General features: G+C 45.3%; 1 protein-coding gene across 1 annotated transcript in view; it reads right to left on the reverse strand.

Moving 5' to 3' along the window:
• Positions 1–17,065, reverse strand: part of LOC118786200 (transmembrane protein FAM155A-like) — a 92,446-nt gene extending 75,381 nt beyond the window's left edge. Inside the window, exon 1 of the mRNA XM_036541291.1 lies at positions 16,343–17,065. Coding sequence (XP_036397184.1) covers positions 16,343–17,065 — 723 coding nt within the window. The remainder of the gene's footprint in view (positions 1–16,342) is intronic.
• Positions 17,066–20,154: the final 3,089 nt, after the last annotated feature.

A 20,154-nucleotide genomic window follows, 5' to 3' on the forward strand; every position in this document is an offset into this window, starting at 1 on the left:
AAGGAGAAGAGGATAAAAAAAGAGAAGAACAATTCGACTAAAGATCTAAAAATCTACACAGTGGAAGGATTTTGAAATGGTTTCATCTTTGCATTCTTGTTTCTTTTTAAATGATTGTTTTAAATGGATAGAGAGAAACACTTTTAAAATCTCGCTCTTTAACATTTCAATTTAATGTCATACATATTTCTGTCACTTCATAGAAGGCACACTCCAGTTTCAGTCAGGCCTTTATCTTTGTCATTAAAACTAAAACAGCATCAGTGACTTCCCGTCCATCTCTGCAGGCCTCCAAAAATGTAAGTAATGAGCATGTACAGATGTTTTTTTTTCATTCCTGTATTTCAACCTAAAAATAAAGCAACTAAGAGAAACATATTTTTAACTTATCCAGTCAGATAAGACTGAGAGAGGGAAAAAGCAAGAGATAGAGAGAGAGAGGCAAATACTGGCCAGAGAGTGTCTTTGGTCTCCTAGTGAGTAGTGCTTCTGTGGTTGCTGTGAAATGCAAGGTTGAGACAGAGCCAGTGTCACAAATACCCCAAAGTGAAGGAGATATCCTTTAAAAGGGCAACCACTGTCCTCCCTCATTTCCTAAACATGATTGACTCAGAGAAGATGTCAGTCATGCTAGAAGAGGCCCACAGCCCCTCTAGCAGCTCCATATGTAGCCACATATCATACCCTGAGGGACAGAGAGGGCATACTATAAGGAGGGGGGGGGGGGGCGTCTCCCAAAGAGAATGTCCCTCTGGTCATGAATGACACTAATGTTGGAGGTCGTGAAGAGCTCTGTGGCAAAATTCAGCCCTCTCACATCAGTAGCCATTTTTAGTTCTGACTGAGCTCATTTCTTAAAATGCAATTGGAAATGAAATGGTAAACACAAATCTCCAGGAATCTAAAAAAAAGTTGAAAAGAAATACCATTTAATTCCATTTCAGTTCCACTCATTTTTAAAGGATATTGTTCTGGGGTTTAAGTATAACTTCATTTGTATCTTAGGCATGACTTATAAACATCTCAAGCATTTCTTTCTTTCTCTTGCAAAGAATGTATGATATGTTATTATTATTTTATTTTTTCTCTGTATATTGCTTATTTCCTGTAGTTGTTCCCTACTTTCAAAAAGAAGTGTATTGACCAGCACAACATACAGAAATGGCAAAAGTACTTCACTGAAAGAAGGTGGAAGAGCAGGAAGAGGATGATAGACTTATACACAAGAAAACTCGCTAAAAGCTGTTACTGTTTTGTGGGTAACATGCACACACACACACACACACACACACACACACACACACACACACACACACATACATGCACACACATGTACACACACATCCAACCAATTTGGTTGAATTTATGTTTGATGTTATGTTTATTTATGTTCAGTGGAAATGAAATTAAATTTCTTTCATTCAAACTTGAATTCCAATTGCAGTTCAATAACTGAATCGGAGCTTCCCCAAACGATCAGAACTTGCCCTAACCATTGGAACCTGCACGAGTACAGGACTGCTTTGCGTGTATGGATAAGGCAGTCAGACATTAGAAACGCTTGCGAGAAGAACGCCATGGACTGCTTTGGTCCCACGTTTCCACAGATCCGCACCGTATTCCTCTGTGACCACTGTGCTGGCTTACCGGAGCGTGGGCGTTGGAACAAATCCCTTTTATAAACAGTGAATCACTAAGAAACAAACCAGTTACTTCCACTTGTATCCAATGCTTGCAAGTGTGGGGCGGACTAGAACTCAGAGTAATTCATTTGAGAAGGAACTTGTCTCTTCCCCCTCTGAGTCCTTGCTCGTGGCCCTCTGATCAATATTATATTGGCCAGTAGGAGGCGGTTTGGTGCATTTATTAAGGGGTCAGTCTTGCTAAGCAGAAGTCAAGAGTTTAAATCCTCAAAAGAGCTTTATATCACGTGCACACAGCAACCTCATCATCTCAATCATCTGCGCCCACTGTCAGCCCATCCAGGAGATATACAAGTCTTGTGTATCCCCTGCTCTGAACAAATGTCTGCACACAGTCCCTGAAACAGCACCAGCGGGGCTTCACAAACCCCAAAACAGTGGGAGCTATTGTGTGTCATCAGCGACTCATCACTCTAAACAAATAGTTTTAACAAAACAGCGTCAATCCAGGATACCTTCACCCCCGGTGGTGTTTGTGATGTCCCACATTCCCCTCGCTAGAGGAAAACGTATCGGTCTCACAGGTTCAAACACTGCTGTAGACACAATCACGGCAGTGAAAGACGCTTGTGTGCTAAGTCTCTGTGGCAGTGTAGGTGGCTGTGTGAGCCCAAGAAAGGGATACATAATAACAGCGTTCAGTGAATCACAGCGACCCCGGGCTCTGCTCGTTCTCCTACCTACTAGTTCAGCGCGTAACCATGAAAACACAAATAAAGCTCCGCAGATACACTGGGGCCTTATGTAAACATGGCCGCGTTACTTAGCTACTGGAGAACTGAGCCACGCCCCTCAGATCTCCTGATTAAAATGGCCCGGATTAGGCAGGCATGGCCGTCCGAACGGATTGCCCGACGGAGAATATGTCAGTGGGTCTGACGCTGCCACTCCTGCCCCGTTTTAGCCTCACGCTCAGGAATGCAGGGCCCCGACAGGCCTGAGGGGGAGAGAGTGGGAGGGCAAGGGACAGCCAGCACCCCCCCCTCCCCATGCCACTTTCCTTATGCCTGACACTCCCTCCGCTTCTCCCTCTCTGCCTCTCTTTTGCTCCTGTGCACTCTCACCCCACTAGCAGGGAGGGGGTCCATTTTGTAGCCTGCCTGAGGATGTTCTGCATGCATTTACCCAATGTGATCCTTGCAAACATTTATCCCACTTGCTTGGCAGCATCTGTTTGAGGTTGGGGGATGTTGCTGTTTTTTTTTTTCTTTCTTTAGGGGTTTTCATACTCAGAGCACAGAATTCCTTTAGACAGCAAAGCTGTGAGGAGGCTCCTGAGGACATGGTGTGCAGGGGACATGTGACCCGCTTGGCTGATGAAGAGCTGGGTGCGATTTCTGTGGCAGTTTTTTATGCTGTAGTTTCTGTTGTTATTCCCTTTTTATTTGGGGGGGGGGGGGGTGTGGGGGGACAGAGCTGATTCAGTGCTGAGTGTTGCACAATGTTTTGTATAGTAAGTTTGTGGCTGTTAGACAGTGTACCTTTTAATGAAAGGTGAATGTATTTGACATTCCATTCAAGAGAACTAAAAGTCAGCTTGTTTTTTTCTGTACACACACCAACACTGAAACACATCCAACAGCACACACACACACACACACACACACACGCATGGGCACAGGCACACACATGGACACACTGAGTGTCACAGAATGGTTAAGATTGCAATTGCATGGTAGCTGATAACCCTGAATCCCATTGAATGCGTGACTTATTCAGGTCCACTCCACACTGCCATGAAAATGCCAGCGGTGAGCAGGTCACACCTTCCTCGTTCCTGTGTTTGTTTTCGTTTTAAATTCGGAACACTTTGAGAAGGCGCAGGCTACAAAAACCCTCCAGGTGAGTGTAGCCGTGAGTCAGCCATACATCATTAGACGGCCTCGATAGTGGCTGCTACTTCAGCCCTGATCCCAAACAGTGAAATCGTCTAGTCTAGACATGCAGAAATAAGCGCTATATTTCGATCTTCGGCAGCTGAACCCAGCTGGGAGCTAAAGCCAATTATCATCTCGGAGAGCGTCTCCGGTCTGATGAGTCCTCCAGGAGGCGTTGTGAGCGTGGAGCCGAAGCACGACAAAGGCACGTCTACAGGCGGATTGGGCCGTGGCACACAGCGTATCCGTCGCACTGGGGACAGACGGGAAGGGAGGGGTCAGAGAGGGGACCGGGTCACGTGACATCCTCGGTGTTGTCGCATGCGAGGGAGGGAGTGAGAGGCCGCTCGCAGCGCTCCTGCTCGGAGGAGCAGGATGGGACATCAGCTGCGCAGTCTGACTCAGCCTGTGTGAATATCGCCACGCAGCTGTGTGTGAGCGCCAGCTTCCACGTGTTCTGTACGTGTGTGTGAGTGCGTCTGTGTGCGTGTGCTGGTGTCAGTTTGAAGGTGATTTTGTGTGTATCTATGTATGTGTGAGTGTGTCTGTGTGTGTTGGTGTGAATTTGAAGGTGGCTTGATGTGTATCTATGTATGTGTGAGGGTTTCTGTGTGTGTGTGTGTGTGTATCTACATGTGTGTCTGTGTGAGGTCATGGTATCATTCAGGCATGTTGGAGACCTACTGTTTGCCACACTCCTAATTTCAGGTGCATATGGCACAGAAACAAGCTATGTGGCCATCCTGAAGTTGGAGCAGGACAATGCGCACACATGATTGACAGGTGTCGAGCGACGGACAGCTCCACGGCATGCACGCGCGTCAGTCTCGCGGCGCCAGGATCATCAAGCATCAGGCAAAATCCCAGAAGCTTTATCGATCGTTGTCAGCGGACAATAAAAGCTTTTTCCTATTGCCAGGGCTGATGTGCCACCTGCCTTTGATGGAGGCGTCAGGGTTTAAGACACTTGAGTGTTCTCCTCACACCAGCTCTCTCTCTCCCCCATCCAACGCCAGCGCGTCTGCTCACCGACTCTCGAGGAAGCGATAACGATCTCGCCATGGCCAGGCCAATAACGGCTCTGCTCGGCTCTCGGAGACGCCGTCATATTGCCGGGCCTCTTGGCCGCTTCACTGAGAGAGATGATAGTGTCTTTAATGAGACTGGTCACTTACCATAAATATAATTACTCACTCTTTGTGGCAGTTAATATTGTTTTCATTTCGTAGCTCTTTTTTTGTTTTCTTGTTTTCTCTCACTGCACTAAGAAATACAGCCAGCCTTACTCCCCCACCCCCCATTCTTAATTCCCCAGCAGAATATCATGATACATATCACATGTTTTTACTCCAACAGATAATAAAAAAACAGTGAATTCAAATTCACTGCCACTGAAATTTAGCGATCAAAAGATTCAATCGAATTTGTATTCTACTGTCAGTGGAGTGGATGCGCTCCTCTCTTACAGAACTGTTAGTCAAAGGGATCAGTGCACAAGCCCACTTCCAAAGTGTCAGGTCTTCAAGAGGAAAAATAGCCTCGCGTTCAGTCTATATCATTACTATTTTCTGTTAGTAGCTGCTTGCACAGCTTGGCAGAGTATTTGAGAATGTAGCTAACTCAGGAATGCCCACCCAGCAAACAACAATATCTATGACATACCTAAACACACAGAAATGGTGTGCTGATATTTATGCCACTTGGGGCTTACTGATTTAGGAAAGCATTGTATTTTTATAAATCAAGGACATTTTCATAGCTTCCATAAGTTATTTCTGATGTCTGCATACATCATAGCTAGCTGGCAGATTTGTGCTTGCTCTTTCACTAGCTGGAATATAATCATGCAATTCAGCAAAATTTGCACTAATGCCTTTACTGTGGGCTAGCTGTGTGTTAGCTTGAAGAAAACCCTGTTTTGCTGTAAATACTGAATGAATAGGCCACTAATACCTTGATGGTCTGACCTTGGTGACATAAGGTAATTTAGTCTGTTTTTCATGACAATACTGTACGGACCTAAGGGATGGCGTGACATTTCTGTGCTCTGGCTTTTAAAAGTGGTTTACTGTTGAATTACACTCCGGCTGCACAGCAACAGTTTAAAGGCTTCCCTATTGTACACTTGACCTGTTGGAGGTACTAAAGCCACTGACCTTATAATAATAAGACGAAAATAACACAAATTATTATTATTTTTTAAATAGCAGCAATTTTATACCTGGTAGAACATTCAAAATCTTACATGTTAATACAGCCTTGCAATGAGCATGCCAAATGAACCAAAAATGCACTGGAAGCAATTTTTTTTACTCCCATTTACTCCAAACCGTCCATCATCTATGCTCAAGTGCCCTCGCCGGCCAAAATATCTGTTTCTTATGTGTCGCTCTCTGGAGAAGCATTACAGTCGATGGCTTCACAAACAACGAGGAGGCAATGGCAGAATACAAAAACAAGCAGGGAAGCCCTTTAAGCAGCAGCGCTCACCGCGTCCTCACAGAGGAGACCTGCCACTCTTCGTCAAACAGATACATGCACAGTCATACGAACAAATATTTGCAAGTCAGATTACAAAGAGGGAGAGAGGCAAAGAGAGAGAGGAGGAGACAGAGAGACAGAGAGAGCTGTGAAACTTTGTGCGAGAGAAGGAGAAAGGAAGGGAGTTTGCCAGAAATTCAGCACAGTGTATCTTTCCTACCACGCCAACCCCCCCCCCCCCCTTTTTTGGGGGGTCAAAGTAAGCATTTGCAGTTTAATGGTGAATGTTTAGTCCCGGTTTCATCCCATTTGTCAAGTGGACCGGTTGAAGCTACGGGGACAATGGTAGTGTGGCATAGTGTCCCTTATTGGAGAGACCCTGCCAAAGATGGGGAGTGGAATATCCCCCTACCACCTCAGTGCAGGCAGCAGCTGAAGCCTGCATTGTGCGCTCTAATTTGGCTGCGCCTCAGTCCAGAAGAGGAGTCCAGGGGACACTACATTTTCCAGGGACTGTCCAATGCCCTCAGGGTAGTGAGGGGAACCCCTATAAACTGTGATGTGTGTGGGATGCCAGCATGTGGTCCCTTAGCAACTGGTCTTGGACCAGAATCAAAGCTGAACACCAAACAGTTGGGAATAACACTGGGGGCTGGCAAGCTGATCTAAGATCTGTTGACACAAGCATAAAGAACCAGGAGTAATACCAATAGCCTGTCTCTAGTGAGGGCTAGTTGACCAGTGTGGCCACTTTCTGTCCTTAGTAACTGATCCTGGATCAGAGGGAAATGATTTGGGTTAGTAACGGGGGTGGGCATACTGACATTAGATCTGATGTCACAGACAGAATGTACCTGGAGTAAGATAATCTGTAGTCCATCTTTGTTTAGATGGCTGAAGCCCTCACATGTTTTCAATGACTCTGCTATTGAAACCAATCAAAGTGTTTCGCCATGGAAAGTGCGGCCTTTTAATTGGCTCCACCCGTCACAGAGTTGATGACACCTCCCATCACCACCTGTACCCTGGCATTCAAAAGAGCAGCTTTATCTGCAAGCAGTTGTTGGCAAGAGTGAAAACTCAGTGTAAGCTGGAAAAAAAAAACAACTGGAGGTCGATTTGGGGAACAAGAAGTGAATTTTCAAATGCAGGACAGGTGAGGTGTGTTATTCATCCACCCCTCAGAGCCAATGAGCCTCCACTGTTGACACCATGGGCCAATACCGACGTTGTGATGACGCAGCAGTTCGGCACACAATGAATAAAACATCATGCCCCAGCGGAGGAGGGGGTCAGTGAGACTGAATGGAAGGTTAATCTATTTCCAGAATCCAGTGTCCATGATTAACTACACACAATAAAATGCACTGAAGGAGTCAAAAGAGAATAGTGGCTCAGGCCTGGCTGCCACAGAGAGAAACAGATAAGAGAGATGTTTGGGAGGACTATTTCCACAGTGAGGGTTAAAGCCAGAAGCCTCTCCTAAATAAAGGAGCAAAAAGGCCAAGAATATCCATGCTCCTAAAGTGCACACAGTCACAGATGCCCAAGGTAAAGAAATCTAGAGATTTTTGATCTCTAATTCGTAACATATGCCACTTGTTCTAAACCTGTTTCCCACTCTAATCTCAACAAAAGCTCATTTTAAAAACAATGCAGTAGCTTAGCTGTCTCAGGCTCACTGTGGTTCACCCCCATAACGGGTTTCCATGTACAAGTGATAGAATATCTCTGCAAGCTCACTGCAAACGAGTACAGACCTGACTGATCACTGCATGCATGCTGCAGTTCACACAGTCTCCTCGCTCATAATACAGCCTTTTTCAGCACGGTGTGGCGTCTGTCTGAGCAGAGAGGGGAAGAATTCCCTGCAAACAAATGCACCTGAGTGTCAGATTACATGCAAATGATCTCTTTATTTTCCCTTGTGGTTCCCGGGAGGGTTCTAACGAGGCAGGGTATTACCTTCATCCTTATAATTAATTTCAGCTCCCCCGTCCCCACCGTCCCCAGCCGCCATCCCATATTCAGGACACTGGAAACAAATAGACTCGCGTTGTTTATATGCATATCGCTCCGGGTCATGGCAGAATGCAGGGCTCCTCAGCGCCGGGGACAGCGGCGGAATATTAAAGAGATCGTTAAGGAAGGGGGTCGGCAGGCAAGCTGGACTGTAAACAAACCAATCATCATCTGCTTGCGACAGGAAAAACGTTGACGGCGCTTAACTGTCTCCTTGTGCCTGGAGGCTGTGGGCAGCAGAGCCCCCTTCCCCTGCACCCTCCAACCACCAACCCCCGGCCTAAAGACAGGTCTGGACTGAGGGGTCAATGCTGAATGAACAGAATGGCATTCATTTTCCCTGCTCCCTGTAAAGCAGTAAGCTCAAGGGATAGAGGTCCACATATGGAAGTCAAAGGTGTGTGCATTACGCTTTGAACCATTTCTGGTATTTACATTACATTATGCTTACATTGTGTCTGTCATTTGACTGATGCCCTTCTCCAGAGCGACTTACACAGTGCACCTAATAAAGTGGCATGTAAAAACTGCACAAGCAGGACACCACTAACCACATATGAGCGAGTATCAGCGCCAAACACAGAGCTGAGATCATAAATGCGTTACTAGATTGACATGTAAGCGCAAAGCAATATGTATTGAAGGACTATATCATTCCGCAGATAATGCTGTTCATACTGCACACATGCAAATAGAACTCCGCATACCCAATTACACTCAAATGCTGAAATGCATGAGATTTGAACAGCGTGCTGGTTAAATGATGAAGGCGGCACGGTGCGGCGGAAACGCTGCCCGCCGCGCGGCTTGAGTAAATGAGGTCGCCGGCGTCGTCCGAGCGACCACACGTGGGACTGTAAGATTTGTGTGCGCACGTGTGTGCAGAATTATAAGCGCAGCCGTGCCGATAAGGGATATCTGCGGTACGCAAACAGTCTGCTGGGGAGCACCCGCGAGAGCGGGCTGCTGCATGGAAGGAGTCACGGGAAGGTAAATTTAATTACGCAAGGAGGAAGAGGCAGGTCAGCACCTGCAGGAAACACCCTGGTGTGCCTGTGCGTGCGTGCGTGTGTGCGTGTGTGTGTGTGTGTGTGTGTGTGTGTGTGTGTGTGTGTGTGTGTGTGTGTGTGTATGTCTGTTTGTGTGTGCGTGCATGAGAGAGCAACAAACGGACAGAAACAGGGAGAGAGAAACAGAGAGGAGGAGAGAGAGAGAGACAGAGAGAGGGAAAATGAGAGGGAGAGAGAGAGAGAAAAGCATTCTCTTTCATCATTTTTACTGCCGCCGCCATGGCAATATCATCCCTGATCTTTTTATCGGGAATAATGGCTGGTCAACAATCGCGCGGTGGCCGGTCCTCCCCTCCACCAAAGCCTGATTTGCACAACAGAGGAGCAGCCGATGGCAACTGAATCTCCCAGCTCCGGATTATTTATACACGCGGCAGATGGGCCTCATCTGGGGCGCCTTTCACTGGTCGCATTTTAACCCGTTACCCTTTCATGCAGGAGCCTCTTTAAAGGAACCCTGAAGGTAAAATTTCCCCCTAGGGGGAATCCCTCTTCAACAAGACCACGAGCAGAGGTTTCTCTGTGAGATGTTTTCGCTCCCGAAATACACCTCAGTCAGTCAAAATTTGAAAGCGAACATCGTTGAACACACATGGTTTTTGGGTCTTCTATATTAACAGTGGTTTGAGATGAGTTCATATCTGATTGACTACTTCTGTACAATCCTGTACATTGCTTTTGCCTTCAGTCTATTGCAGGTCCCTCCTTGTGGTAAAAAAAAAACAGGGAGAGAAAGACCTGGTCACCAATTTTGGCTGATACTGGTTTAGCTCCACACTGATAACCATAAGTGCCTTTCAGCCTCTCTCCACACGTGTATGATTTTGTGAGAGGCAACAGTTTTGGGCTGATTTTAAGGGTGCTGAACCTAGAGAGAGAGGAGCAAAGGGGTCCGTTCTGAAATAGCTGAGAACAGGAACGATGAGCACAATCGTGTCACCTGCAAGGACTCCTACATCAGCCAAATGGCAGGAACACAGTGAAGGTTACACGTACCTCACATGCTCCTAAGGGGAAATGATCCATTCACATGGATGATGCCAGCACAACACATTTCACAGAAGATCAGTCCCAATGCAGCCACAAAAAGGAGAAACAATAAGTGTTCTTTTTGAGGTTGTCCTCCACAGTCTTAATACTTCCTGTTTGACAAATGTGCTGCAATGGGCGTGGTCTTCACCCTCCTATACAAACAAGCACTCACACGCACATGCCCACACACATGCACTCACACACACACTCACGCACACACACACACACACACTCACGCATACACACACACACTCACGCACATGCCCACACAGACACACACCATTAACAGGCTTTGTACATCAGTGTCCCTCACCCCTCCCAGACTCTCTCATGCTGAAACCATGCTGGATTTATTTACCCGAAAATCTCATCTAGCCGTCTGGCTGTGACGCCAGTGGGTGATTACCCTCTCTCCCCGGTCTCTCTGGATATGGAGCTAAGCTTCCTACCCGCGCCTGGAAAATAACTGCTACTCTGCTCCCAAGTTGCGAATGTTAAGGGCACAGCACAGACTTCAAAGTCAGGGAACCAAACCAAAGGCCATTCTTTTTCTGAGGGGAAAAACAGAGTGAGATGAGACCAGAGGTGCTATCTCTGACCCTGATCAGCAGTGCTACTGCTCCTTCCTGATCAGCAGTACTTCTCAATCCAGTCTCAACTGACAGCTGTTCTAGCACAAGCCATGTGTAATGTGAAAAAAAAAAGTGAAAAAAGGGAGGAGCTAGTAGGACCCTATCAGATTTTACCAGGAAGCTGTTCCTTGGTGTTACCGAAACACTCCAACATCAAGCACATGTTGTTACTGGCTGATTGATAGCAGGGAAGCTTATTATAAGTAACCTGAGGAGCTGGGACACTGGGTGCTCCTGACTCAGCTGGTCAGCCGGTGAAATTTGCCTGAAAACATTCGTCATCCATTCAGAGCTCCTGCATGACACCACTCTGTTTGCCGCTGTGTTTCCCACCCACTTTGTTCTCCTCCATAAGGACCCTCCCAGGGTCAGTAATGGAATGACTAACCCTCCATTGGGGCTGTATTATCTCCATTTTAATTGTTGCTTCTTTGCCATGTTTGGAATTGTTTTGTATGTGTATGCCAAAGCATCGGCACCTTATTTGTAGAAATTGAATTATGTGTGCTAAAGTGAGTGGCACTGGTACCTGGGAAACCAATTGCTCTGCCTCCTGCCCTTTGTCCTGCCTCTGACCACTGCTTATTGGAAACTGGTTCCAGGAAGTTACAGCAGGCCTTTTTTCAGCCTCTGGAGTATATCTCTGCCTTCCCTCTGGGCCCATGTGGAAAAGGTTAAACAGGAGCCAGGCATGGTTCATTGACTGAGAGGACTTGGAAATCCATCTAGCTGGAAAGGATTTGGCCGTTGCCCGCAGCTCCTCCTCCAGTACAGCCAATAAAATGGCCTAGCTGGAGGTGGATGGCTTCCATGGCCCGCTGCGGGCTCAGCTGCACGGTGATAGGCTGCTCTGTACCTGAAGGGAGGTAACAATTAGACATCCCACATGGTCTGCAGATCTGAAGTGAGACAGACTCTCAGCACGTTCACCCCACTCATACGAACCTGAGGGCTCAGGAAATAGCCTGTGGCGAGGTCACAGTGACCACATTGTGGGGTTATGGGGAGTGGGGTTTAGCGGATGGATTTCTCCTTGGCAATGCTGTGGGAGGTTACAGGTCAAGAGATGAAGATGCCCTGCTTTTGAAACGGTACCCACAGGATGCTTTTTATCCAGGGCTCAGTGTTTGGGGATGGGGGGAAGCAGCAGCCACCATAACCAAACACTGCAAGGAACACTCCATAAGAACACATGGTTCAAAAGGCCTGAAACGTTACCCTCAACATGGCGAGCCTCTGGCCCCAGCCCCATGTGACCTGCAGAACCAAACTGAGAGGATGGCCAACCTCACACCTCCTCGTTTTTGTGGCGGGCACTTTTCCAAATGGCCATGACTTCCTCAGTCTGGCACAGTTACAGAAAATGGCAAGCAAAAAATACCATCACTTACCAGAACCAGCTGTGAATGGCAGCAAAGGCACAGGAAAGAGGATGGCTGAAAGAGTGTTACCTTGTGTGCTGTGCAAAGTGATGGGTGAATTACAGGTGTCAGTAGAAGGGATTTCCGTTTTATCAGAGGCAGATACAAGGGGATTCTTCAAGGGCCATGATCTCCCCACACATACTGAAGAAATGCAGAGGAGAGTTCTCTCTTGTCTCTTTCCCACACAGCCAGTTAACAAATGTGCCCTCCCCAAGCCACAGAGTTAAGCGATAGCAACCCTCCAAAAGTACCACTATAGCTCCACTTCCTTGCAATAATGCAAGGCCAGGAAAGGGGGTTCACAAAAAAAGAGAAAGAAACATGATTTTTTTTTTCCCCCTTGAATTATTATTTCAATTCTGAAACCGTGAGTTATTAAACTGACATTCAACCATTCAAACACCAAGTGCTGTGCTTATGCAAAGGTCAGGCGAACATTAGAACACATTTGCAATTTAGATGCGTTAAATGGCTGCCAGCTCCTGAGATTCAGACTTTTATTGAATTACAGGGAGTGAGGAGTTTGAAACCAAGTCTTGAGCTTGCATTTCCGTGGCTTATTAATTAATGGAAGCAGGGGTGGCAGTACAGTACACACAGTAGCAGAAAGCACACTGCAACATTAGGACTACCATGCATTATTCCTGCAAGCACTCTGCATTGCCTTTCCAGCTGATGTTATCTTTGCTACACGCAAAATCTGTCTAATCTCATTTCTATTCCACAACAGCAAAGCTATTTATGCTGAAAAGTGATGCGCCATAAAATTGGATTTATTTCATCTCATAGTCATCGGCTTCATTGAAGCAAAATAATCTATTTAATCAATAGTACATGGATCAGCCAAAGAAAAGGCGGAGAATCGACCAGACAGAACCTTTCCTTGCCTCGCAGAACAAAGAAAAGTACAGATATTACACAAACAGGTTTTTTTCATTTTTTAGCGGCCAGTCTTATTCAGGGCAACTGCCACCGTGTGCATGTTAGATAAGATCTGTTCGAAAAAAACTGGATTTACACTGCAGTCAATTACTATCTCTCTCTAGAACACAACAGGAGAGCTGGCTTGGGCCTCCAACTTAAAATCTCCTGGTGACAATCCTGAACCTCCACCCACAACTACACACTCTTCTCTCGAAACGACACAGTCTAACATGGGGAATAGGAGGATGGGTTGCTGTCTTGAATCCCAGTTGGGGAACTGCTGTGGCATTCTTGGTGAAGCCCTAAACTCACTTGTCATCAGCGAACGCCCAGCTGTGTGACATGTTAAGCGAGAGAGCAGAAGTTGCCCTGGATGAATGCAGCTTGTGGGAATGAATAATGTGATACACATTAAAACAGAATGCTCTGGGGTTTGTAGGCTCCCCCCTCCCTCCCTGAATGTCACTTCAGTACCTCGTGCACTGACTGATGGCTTCCTGCGCACAAACTAAAGGTGTGTCCACCTGGCGCCATTCCGCACGCTGTTTCCCTCTGTCAGCCTCACTCAGACAGCAGTGTGTTCGCCAGGTGATGTGACATTCGGATGCCGCCCGGCGCCATGGTCCGCCCTGACACACCATCGCATGTTGCCCCACGACAGACGAACACTGTCTGACAAACCCCAGAGCAGATACTCCAGGCGTATCACCGCTCGGAGTCATTTCAAACGCCACCTGTGGTTTGTTCCGCGGCTCCTTTTTACCTTCAGGGGCTCTCCTGGTGCTGTGTCACTGCATTTACTGGAAAGATCACATCAAGACTGTGCTCAGTACGCCACCTTCAAAATGATGCAGGACCAAGAACAACTACACTGGCTGAGACTGTGTGCCTGAGACTCCTGGAGGTTGCTAGGAGTTGTCTTAACCTCAGTCGCAACACTACTGCTATTGTGCTGTTAGACGAGCTGCTTATCTTGAACTGTTCCAGTAAGATCGTTGCATGTGCTGGTCAGTAAGCACTGCAGCGGGCCCCTAGATAAGAGCATCCCCTCTCAGGCAGGATATGGGTGATGTAACGTAACCCTCAGCACAGAGGCTGCTTGCAAGTTTGGCTTTCAGTGTTAGGTCTTATGTAATCAGTTAAGCGTGTGGGGAGACCGGGTGGTGCGCTCAACTTTAGAAAATTAGGAGGGGTCAATATTATACCAAACCCCCTGCAGTACTACATAGGATAGTCCATCCCTCCTCACCCCTCCCAACAAATAATATGTCATTCACACCCTGTTCCCTTGTGCCTTTCTGCATCACTTATTAAACTGAGACATTAGGTTCCCTTGCTCAGTGCATATTGTCTGTTTATGCACCTACATTTTGGCCAACATACTGGGAATCGAGTCCATGCAACACATAAATCACACTAGGCCCATATACTACTCCACACTGAGAGAATTTTAATCTATCTCTCTGACCCGAGATCTCCCATAACCCAACAAGTGCATACATTAATAACAATAATGAGGGCAATAACACTAGTGACTGTAGAGCCGTGTTGTGTTATAAAGATATTGAGGAAAAGAGCTGCACGGTTTTACGAGTGCCTTTTCTGAAGCAGTCATTAAGACCAGCAGGAAGCCCAACACATACCTGTTCTGAGTGCTGTTATTCCACGACAGAAACAGAATTAAAAAATGCTTTTACTGTTTTACAAAAGACTGCAGGTGTTGACTGTCGTTACAAGCCCCGTGGTGTGTTGAATTGTGACGGCAAGTTGCGCGTAATCTTAGAAGATATTTGCTGTTTGCCACAAGAAGACTGTGCCTCTGCGTAACGTGATCTCGCCTCGTGGCCCTTTCAGTACCAAGGACAGCACACAAACTTCACATTGCTGCCTGGCCTTGGCCGCCCCGTTCAGAGAACGTCTTTGCAGCGCTTGCACGTTGCAACAAAACCGCAACGAACTATATAGTCTTACGCACGGTTTCATGGTGCACACCTGCCGAGGAAGCGCTGGACACTTTTACCTGTATCAATGCGTCTTTGTAATTACAATTACAGTCATAACATTTTAAGGATAATTTAAAGTCGGTTCTTTCAAATGCATAAGAACACTGTGTGAGTGCCTAACGGGGGAGGGGTATTTAGAGTTTACGGTTAATTTCTAAAAGGTGCAATGACAGATATGAAAAAGTAGGTCGCAGTCAGCGATAACTACCTCTACTTCCACATTTAACCTGCCTGACTTTCACACTTAATAGCTTAGCTCGAAAATCTGGATCAATTCTATTTTGACATCCATTGTTGTGTCGATGGCTATTAAAAGACAATTGTCTGTAGCAGCAGCAGAATGGTGAGCAAACATGGAAAAAAATGAACAATAGAAAAGCCTTCCGGTGGATTAGAATGGAAAATCACTGGTGCACTATTAACGTTATTGAAATTCTCCCACCATACAGTAGTGCGGTTCACTATTGCTAGCTCTCTGCGGCAGTCATCGCACACCTGGAAGGATTTTTCTATTATTATTTTAATTGCTTGGACTGAAGAAGAGGCCACGAATTGCGTGGGTTAAGTCGCAACAGAGATGCAGCTGAAAGCCTGGTTTTCAATGGGTTTAAGCCCAACCTGCTCTCTTCTCGAGACGTCCCCCCAGGCCAGGTATCTCTCGAGCAGACACCCGAGAACCTAGTAGCATCTGTTGAACAGTGTATGTCTGGGGTCCGTCCACGGGAATAAAACGTATCGCATTTGCTTTATTGTTTGCAGAAGCGTCAGTCAGTTTCTGAGAATTCCTACACCAGCGAGAAATCAATAAATAGTGCTTTAGTGTTCCAGTGGTTATGTGTTTTAGGATCATAGATATGAGTGTAGGTTAATACATATCACAAACAATTGATAACCCGTTTCTAAAACTCCTCATAGTACACCCGCGCGCTCGCACGCACGCTCACATGTATACACACACAAACAGGATTAACAACATAACCGTGCCTAAACAGCAGGGAGGACATGAAGTCGCTTTCACGAATACTTTGGTTTACATGAAAGCATTTAATCGACATCAGTTACCATGACGACTGAGAGGTCCAACTCCTGGTATCAATTTAGTGAAAACAGTTGCGGGGAAAAGATAGATAAATAAATAAATAGATAAATAAATAAATAAATAAATCCATCCTACCTTGCACTCTTCCATACACGTTCTCACCGAATAAACATCCGTTTCATATTTCTGAATCATAACCTCAAACTCTTCGTATTTCTCCTGAGCATACCGGTCATAGCGCTGGTACGCTTCAACACATTGACTGCATCCTACTTGATCGCCACCCGTAATCATGTCAAGGCTGCAGGTTAAATTATCCGGACTCGAGAACCCATAAAACAAATCCAAAAGAGAATAGGAATTACAAAAAGAAAGATATAAATCGCTTAAATTCAAATCTGCCGACTGCCTCCCAGTCGTGTCGGAAAGGCCGCTGCAAACAGGTTCAGCGTCGTCAAAAGTAAAACAGTTTTTCGATAAACTATCGGGATGACAAGTTTCTAGTCGCCACAAACGCTTGGTAGAATTTCCTATAAAAATAGCATTTTCCTTTTGAGTGAGGCTGCTGTGAAGGGGGTGGAGGTTGGATGAAAGTATATGGTTTGCGCTTGGGTAGTCGCCCATGTCCGTGAATGCTAACTTGTCCAGCCGCTTGTCTCGGGTTCGTGTCAATTTAGCCTCGGCACAGAACCACAAGTGATCAGAAAGCAGAACGGTTAAAAACAAGAGAGATGCCAAGGACAGTCGCCATTTCTGGGCCCTTTCAGAATCAGTAAATGGCTTTTCGTTCTCTCGGGGTGCACACCAGATTTTTAAGCCGTCATCTTGCTGCCGACACATCCAAGCACCCCTGGTCATATTTTGGGAAAGCGCAGCACTGGCCGACTCCACCGTGAGGGTTCCTTTGCCACAATATTCATTGACTTCGGGATTGTCTTGTGATATTTCCCTCTTAAACGTTGGATTGGAAGTGGTCCCGGCTTCACTCCTGGCGACGATCTGCTATTCACATCCAATTAGTGCGTTCAAGGAGATTAAGCCAAGCATTGTCATATCCGCGTTCTCCATGGCTCTCCGGAGAAAAAACCCTGCTTTCTGTGACAACATGCCTCTCTGCCTTCCAATCTCCGAGGCTAAGCTCTCCCCTTTCCGTGGACCAGCAAGAGCAAACCACTGTTCCACACACCGGCTTTCCGGGTTTTTGTTAAATAGAAAAATACAAGCTCTTATTGTCTAAGACAAGTGATTTTCTCCCCCGTATCTGGGCGGAATGCCTTGGATCTTTTCTTTTGATAGCCACAGTCATCTTGGTCCTGTGTTAAGTTGCCGCCATGTTCGTCTTGAAACACTTTTTGGGGGAGATGGGTCATGTGCGTCATCTCCAGCTCTGAGATCGCTCCATCCTGGCGCAGTTGCAGATGTGCTTGCAAGCAATTGATTCGTGTTAATACACATGGATACAACCGCTACCGCACGCTGACCATTCTAGTCCAGGGGACGTGTGTTCGAAACGTGCAACCATACCTGTAACAGGTAGCCTTTGTTGAAAACTAACCCAATAGTTTAGACATTGGGTGCGACTGCTAACGTAATTAGACCAGATGAAGACAGGAAAGAAATGCTAAATGCCAAATCAGTTTTAGACCTTGATGAAACAAACAAACAATCAGAAAAACAAACAACAGAAATATCAGTTTTAGATTTCGGTAACGACCAGTCTGGAATAGGCGTTTTAAATATATAGTTGCAATGTAGCGCGTTTATTTTCCCAATAGATCCCATCGAATTAGATTTTAAACGAAGATGTATTTTCCTTAATCATGGCTCTTTGCTTCATTTAGAGGCGTTTTCATGTAAAAATGTCATTCCTGGCGTCATGCGCCCATGGTGTAATTTATTAATTCATTGGGATATTACAGCAGGATTTTATCATTACTAAAAGAAAAGGTTAGGTAATACCGAGCTATTCATCGATGCGATCTAGCGCTATATTGCTTTGTCGTTGCCTTTTCATATTGTAACTGAGAGTTTATTTGTATGCATGGGAACATAGTCTGTGACGAGTCTTTTGAATTGCACACAGATACATTTGGTCTGCGGGGCTACACTGTGTTTCACGCTGTCGTCAAGCGCGGACATATGAGGTTTGTGTATGTTTGTGTGGAACGACTGCATTTCCTGTAACCTTGTTCCAAGGAGGTTTAGAGACTACAGATTATGTACAATCCTCCTGGTTTGTACGGAGCGCATGTGTTTTTTTTTCCCTGCAGTGTGGACTTCTTGGCCTCGCTATTATAACACACATGCTGCCAGCAGTTGCGCAATCCGGTCCCTATAATCGCCTTAATTTTAGACGGATGTGTGTCTGTGAGTACGTGCTAGTTGTTATAGTATAAAATGTTCGGTTCGGAAGGAAGACGCTCTTATACAGACGGGAAGAGCTGTATTTGCATGTCTATCCGTAGAGCTGTCGAAATCGCTGTCAAGATAAATAGCTTTGAGACGCGGCACTGTTATTTAATGTTAATGGTGTATAGCCTACGCTGAAAAAAAAGAATCCGGAGATTACTGTTTTAATAAAAATTAAAATGACGGCTCAGTACGATTCATGTCCAAGTGTCATGCAGTGTAAGCTTATGTTTCCATGTGTCAAGTCTCTCGACAAATATATATGTTTATTATTAATGCACACGTTATTTTATGAATGGTAAACACTGAAATCAAAATTATATTTGAGCATTTTTGCCCGGGAGCGGGAAAGGAGGTTTAGAAAGTGAAAGCCAGGGTCCAGTCGTTAGCATCAATCGGTCAGCAAAGATGTTGGGATTTCACATTTCAGCACAAAACAAAAGGGGAGTTAAGGTGTCAAAAGATGTGCATTTGTCACAGATCAGTCTGGAATTCCCCGTCATTTTAGCTGAACAGTGTTTGGCTAGGGCGTGTTTATGCGATTGCATAATGACTTGTGTATCTTGCCTGGTTCGAAATTTTTATTTGTTACAACGTGAACATAAACGTGAAATATATCCCCACGGCCAATGAGAATCCGTGTTACTCGACATGATTTGTAATACTCTCAGATTTTAAAGAGAAAACTACTCCTTAGATAGAAGTAGGCTATTCATAATTAATGATTGCGTCGGATGATTTGTTCCTTATTTTAAATTTTCATTTGGTGGCAGGGTTAAATGAGCATCGAGATTTGAAAAAAGTTGTATGTTATCCACACAGCTTAGAAGTTAACAACTTTATATGAAAAAGAAATGGCGTTATGCTTATATAAACTGTTGCTCTAACGATAAATATGACCTTGGCGCAAGTTTAAAAAGTGTATTGTGGAATTCTCCATTAAACATATACCAACGGTGACTGAAATACCATTACATCGAGACTGCTGGAAGGTATTTTTATCTTTGCCATCTGACATTGGTGTGCAATGGTACACAAACTATTAAGGACTTATAAACTGTGCATTTAGAAACAGAATGGCCGTGGACTGGTCGTTATTTGGACAAAAGGCTGCGCGAATTAACATCTCATTTGGATTTAATACACCGCCACGAATTAACATGCACAACTAACTTTAAATATAACATTTAAAGCTAACATAGATAAAAAGTAAATAATAAATAATTATATAATTATGTAAATTAAATAATAATTGTATAAATTAAATAAATAATTATAGCAACATCTTCAATCCCATCCAAATCCTCCAACAATTTGAAAATCTGAAATTTGTTTGAGATGCAACTATCCGAGTTTCACCAAAGTTTCGCGGACATGCCACTCGTGTCCATCAACGTCATTTCCCAGTTGCAGCAAAAAAGTGCCCACTTGTGACACGGCCACGTTTTTATTTTTCTAATTTTTATAATATTTAACACCGTTTTAACTCGGGAATGTAATCTTCGTCCGAACTACCAAGTCTCGGTTCGTGCTGAAAT

The sequence above is a fragment of the Megalops cyprinoides genome, chromosome 11 (genome assembly GCF_013368585.1).
Source record: "Megalops cyprinoides isolate fMegCyp1 chromosome 11, fMegCyp1.pri, whole genome shotgun sequence".
NCBI lineage: Eukaryota > Metazoa > Chordata > Actinopteri > Elopiformes > Megalopidae > Megalops > Megalops cyprinoides.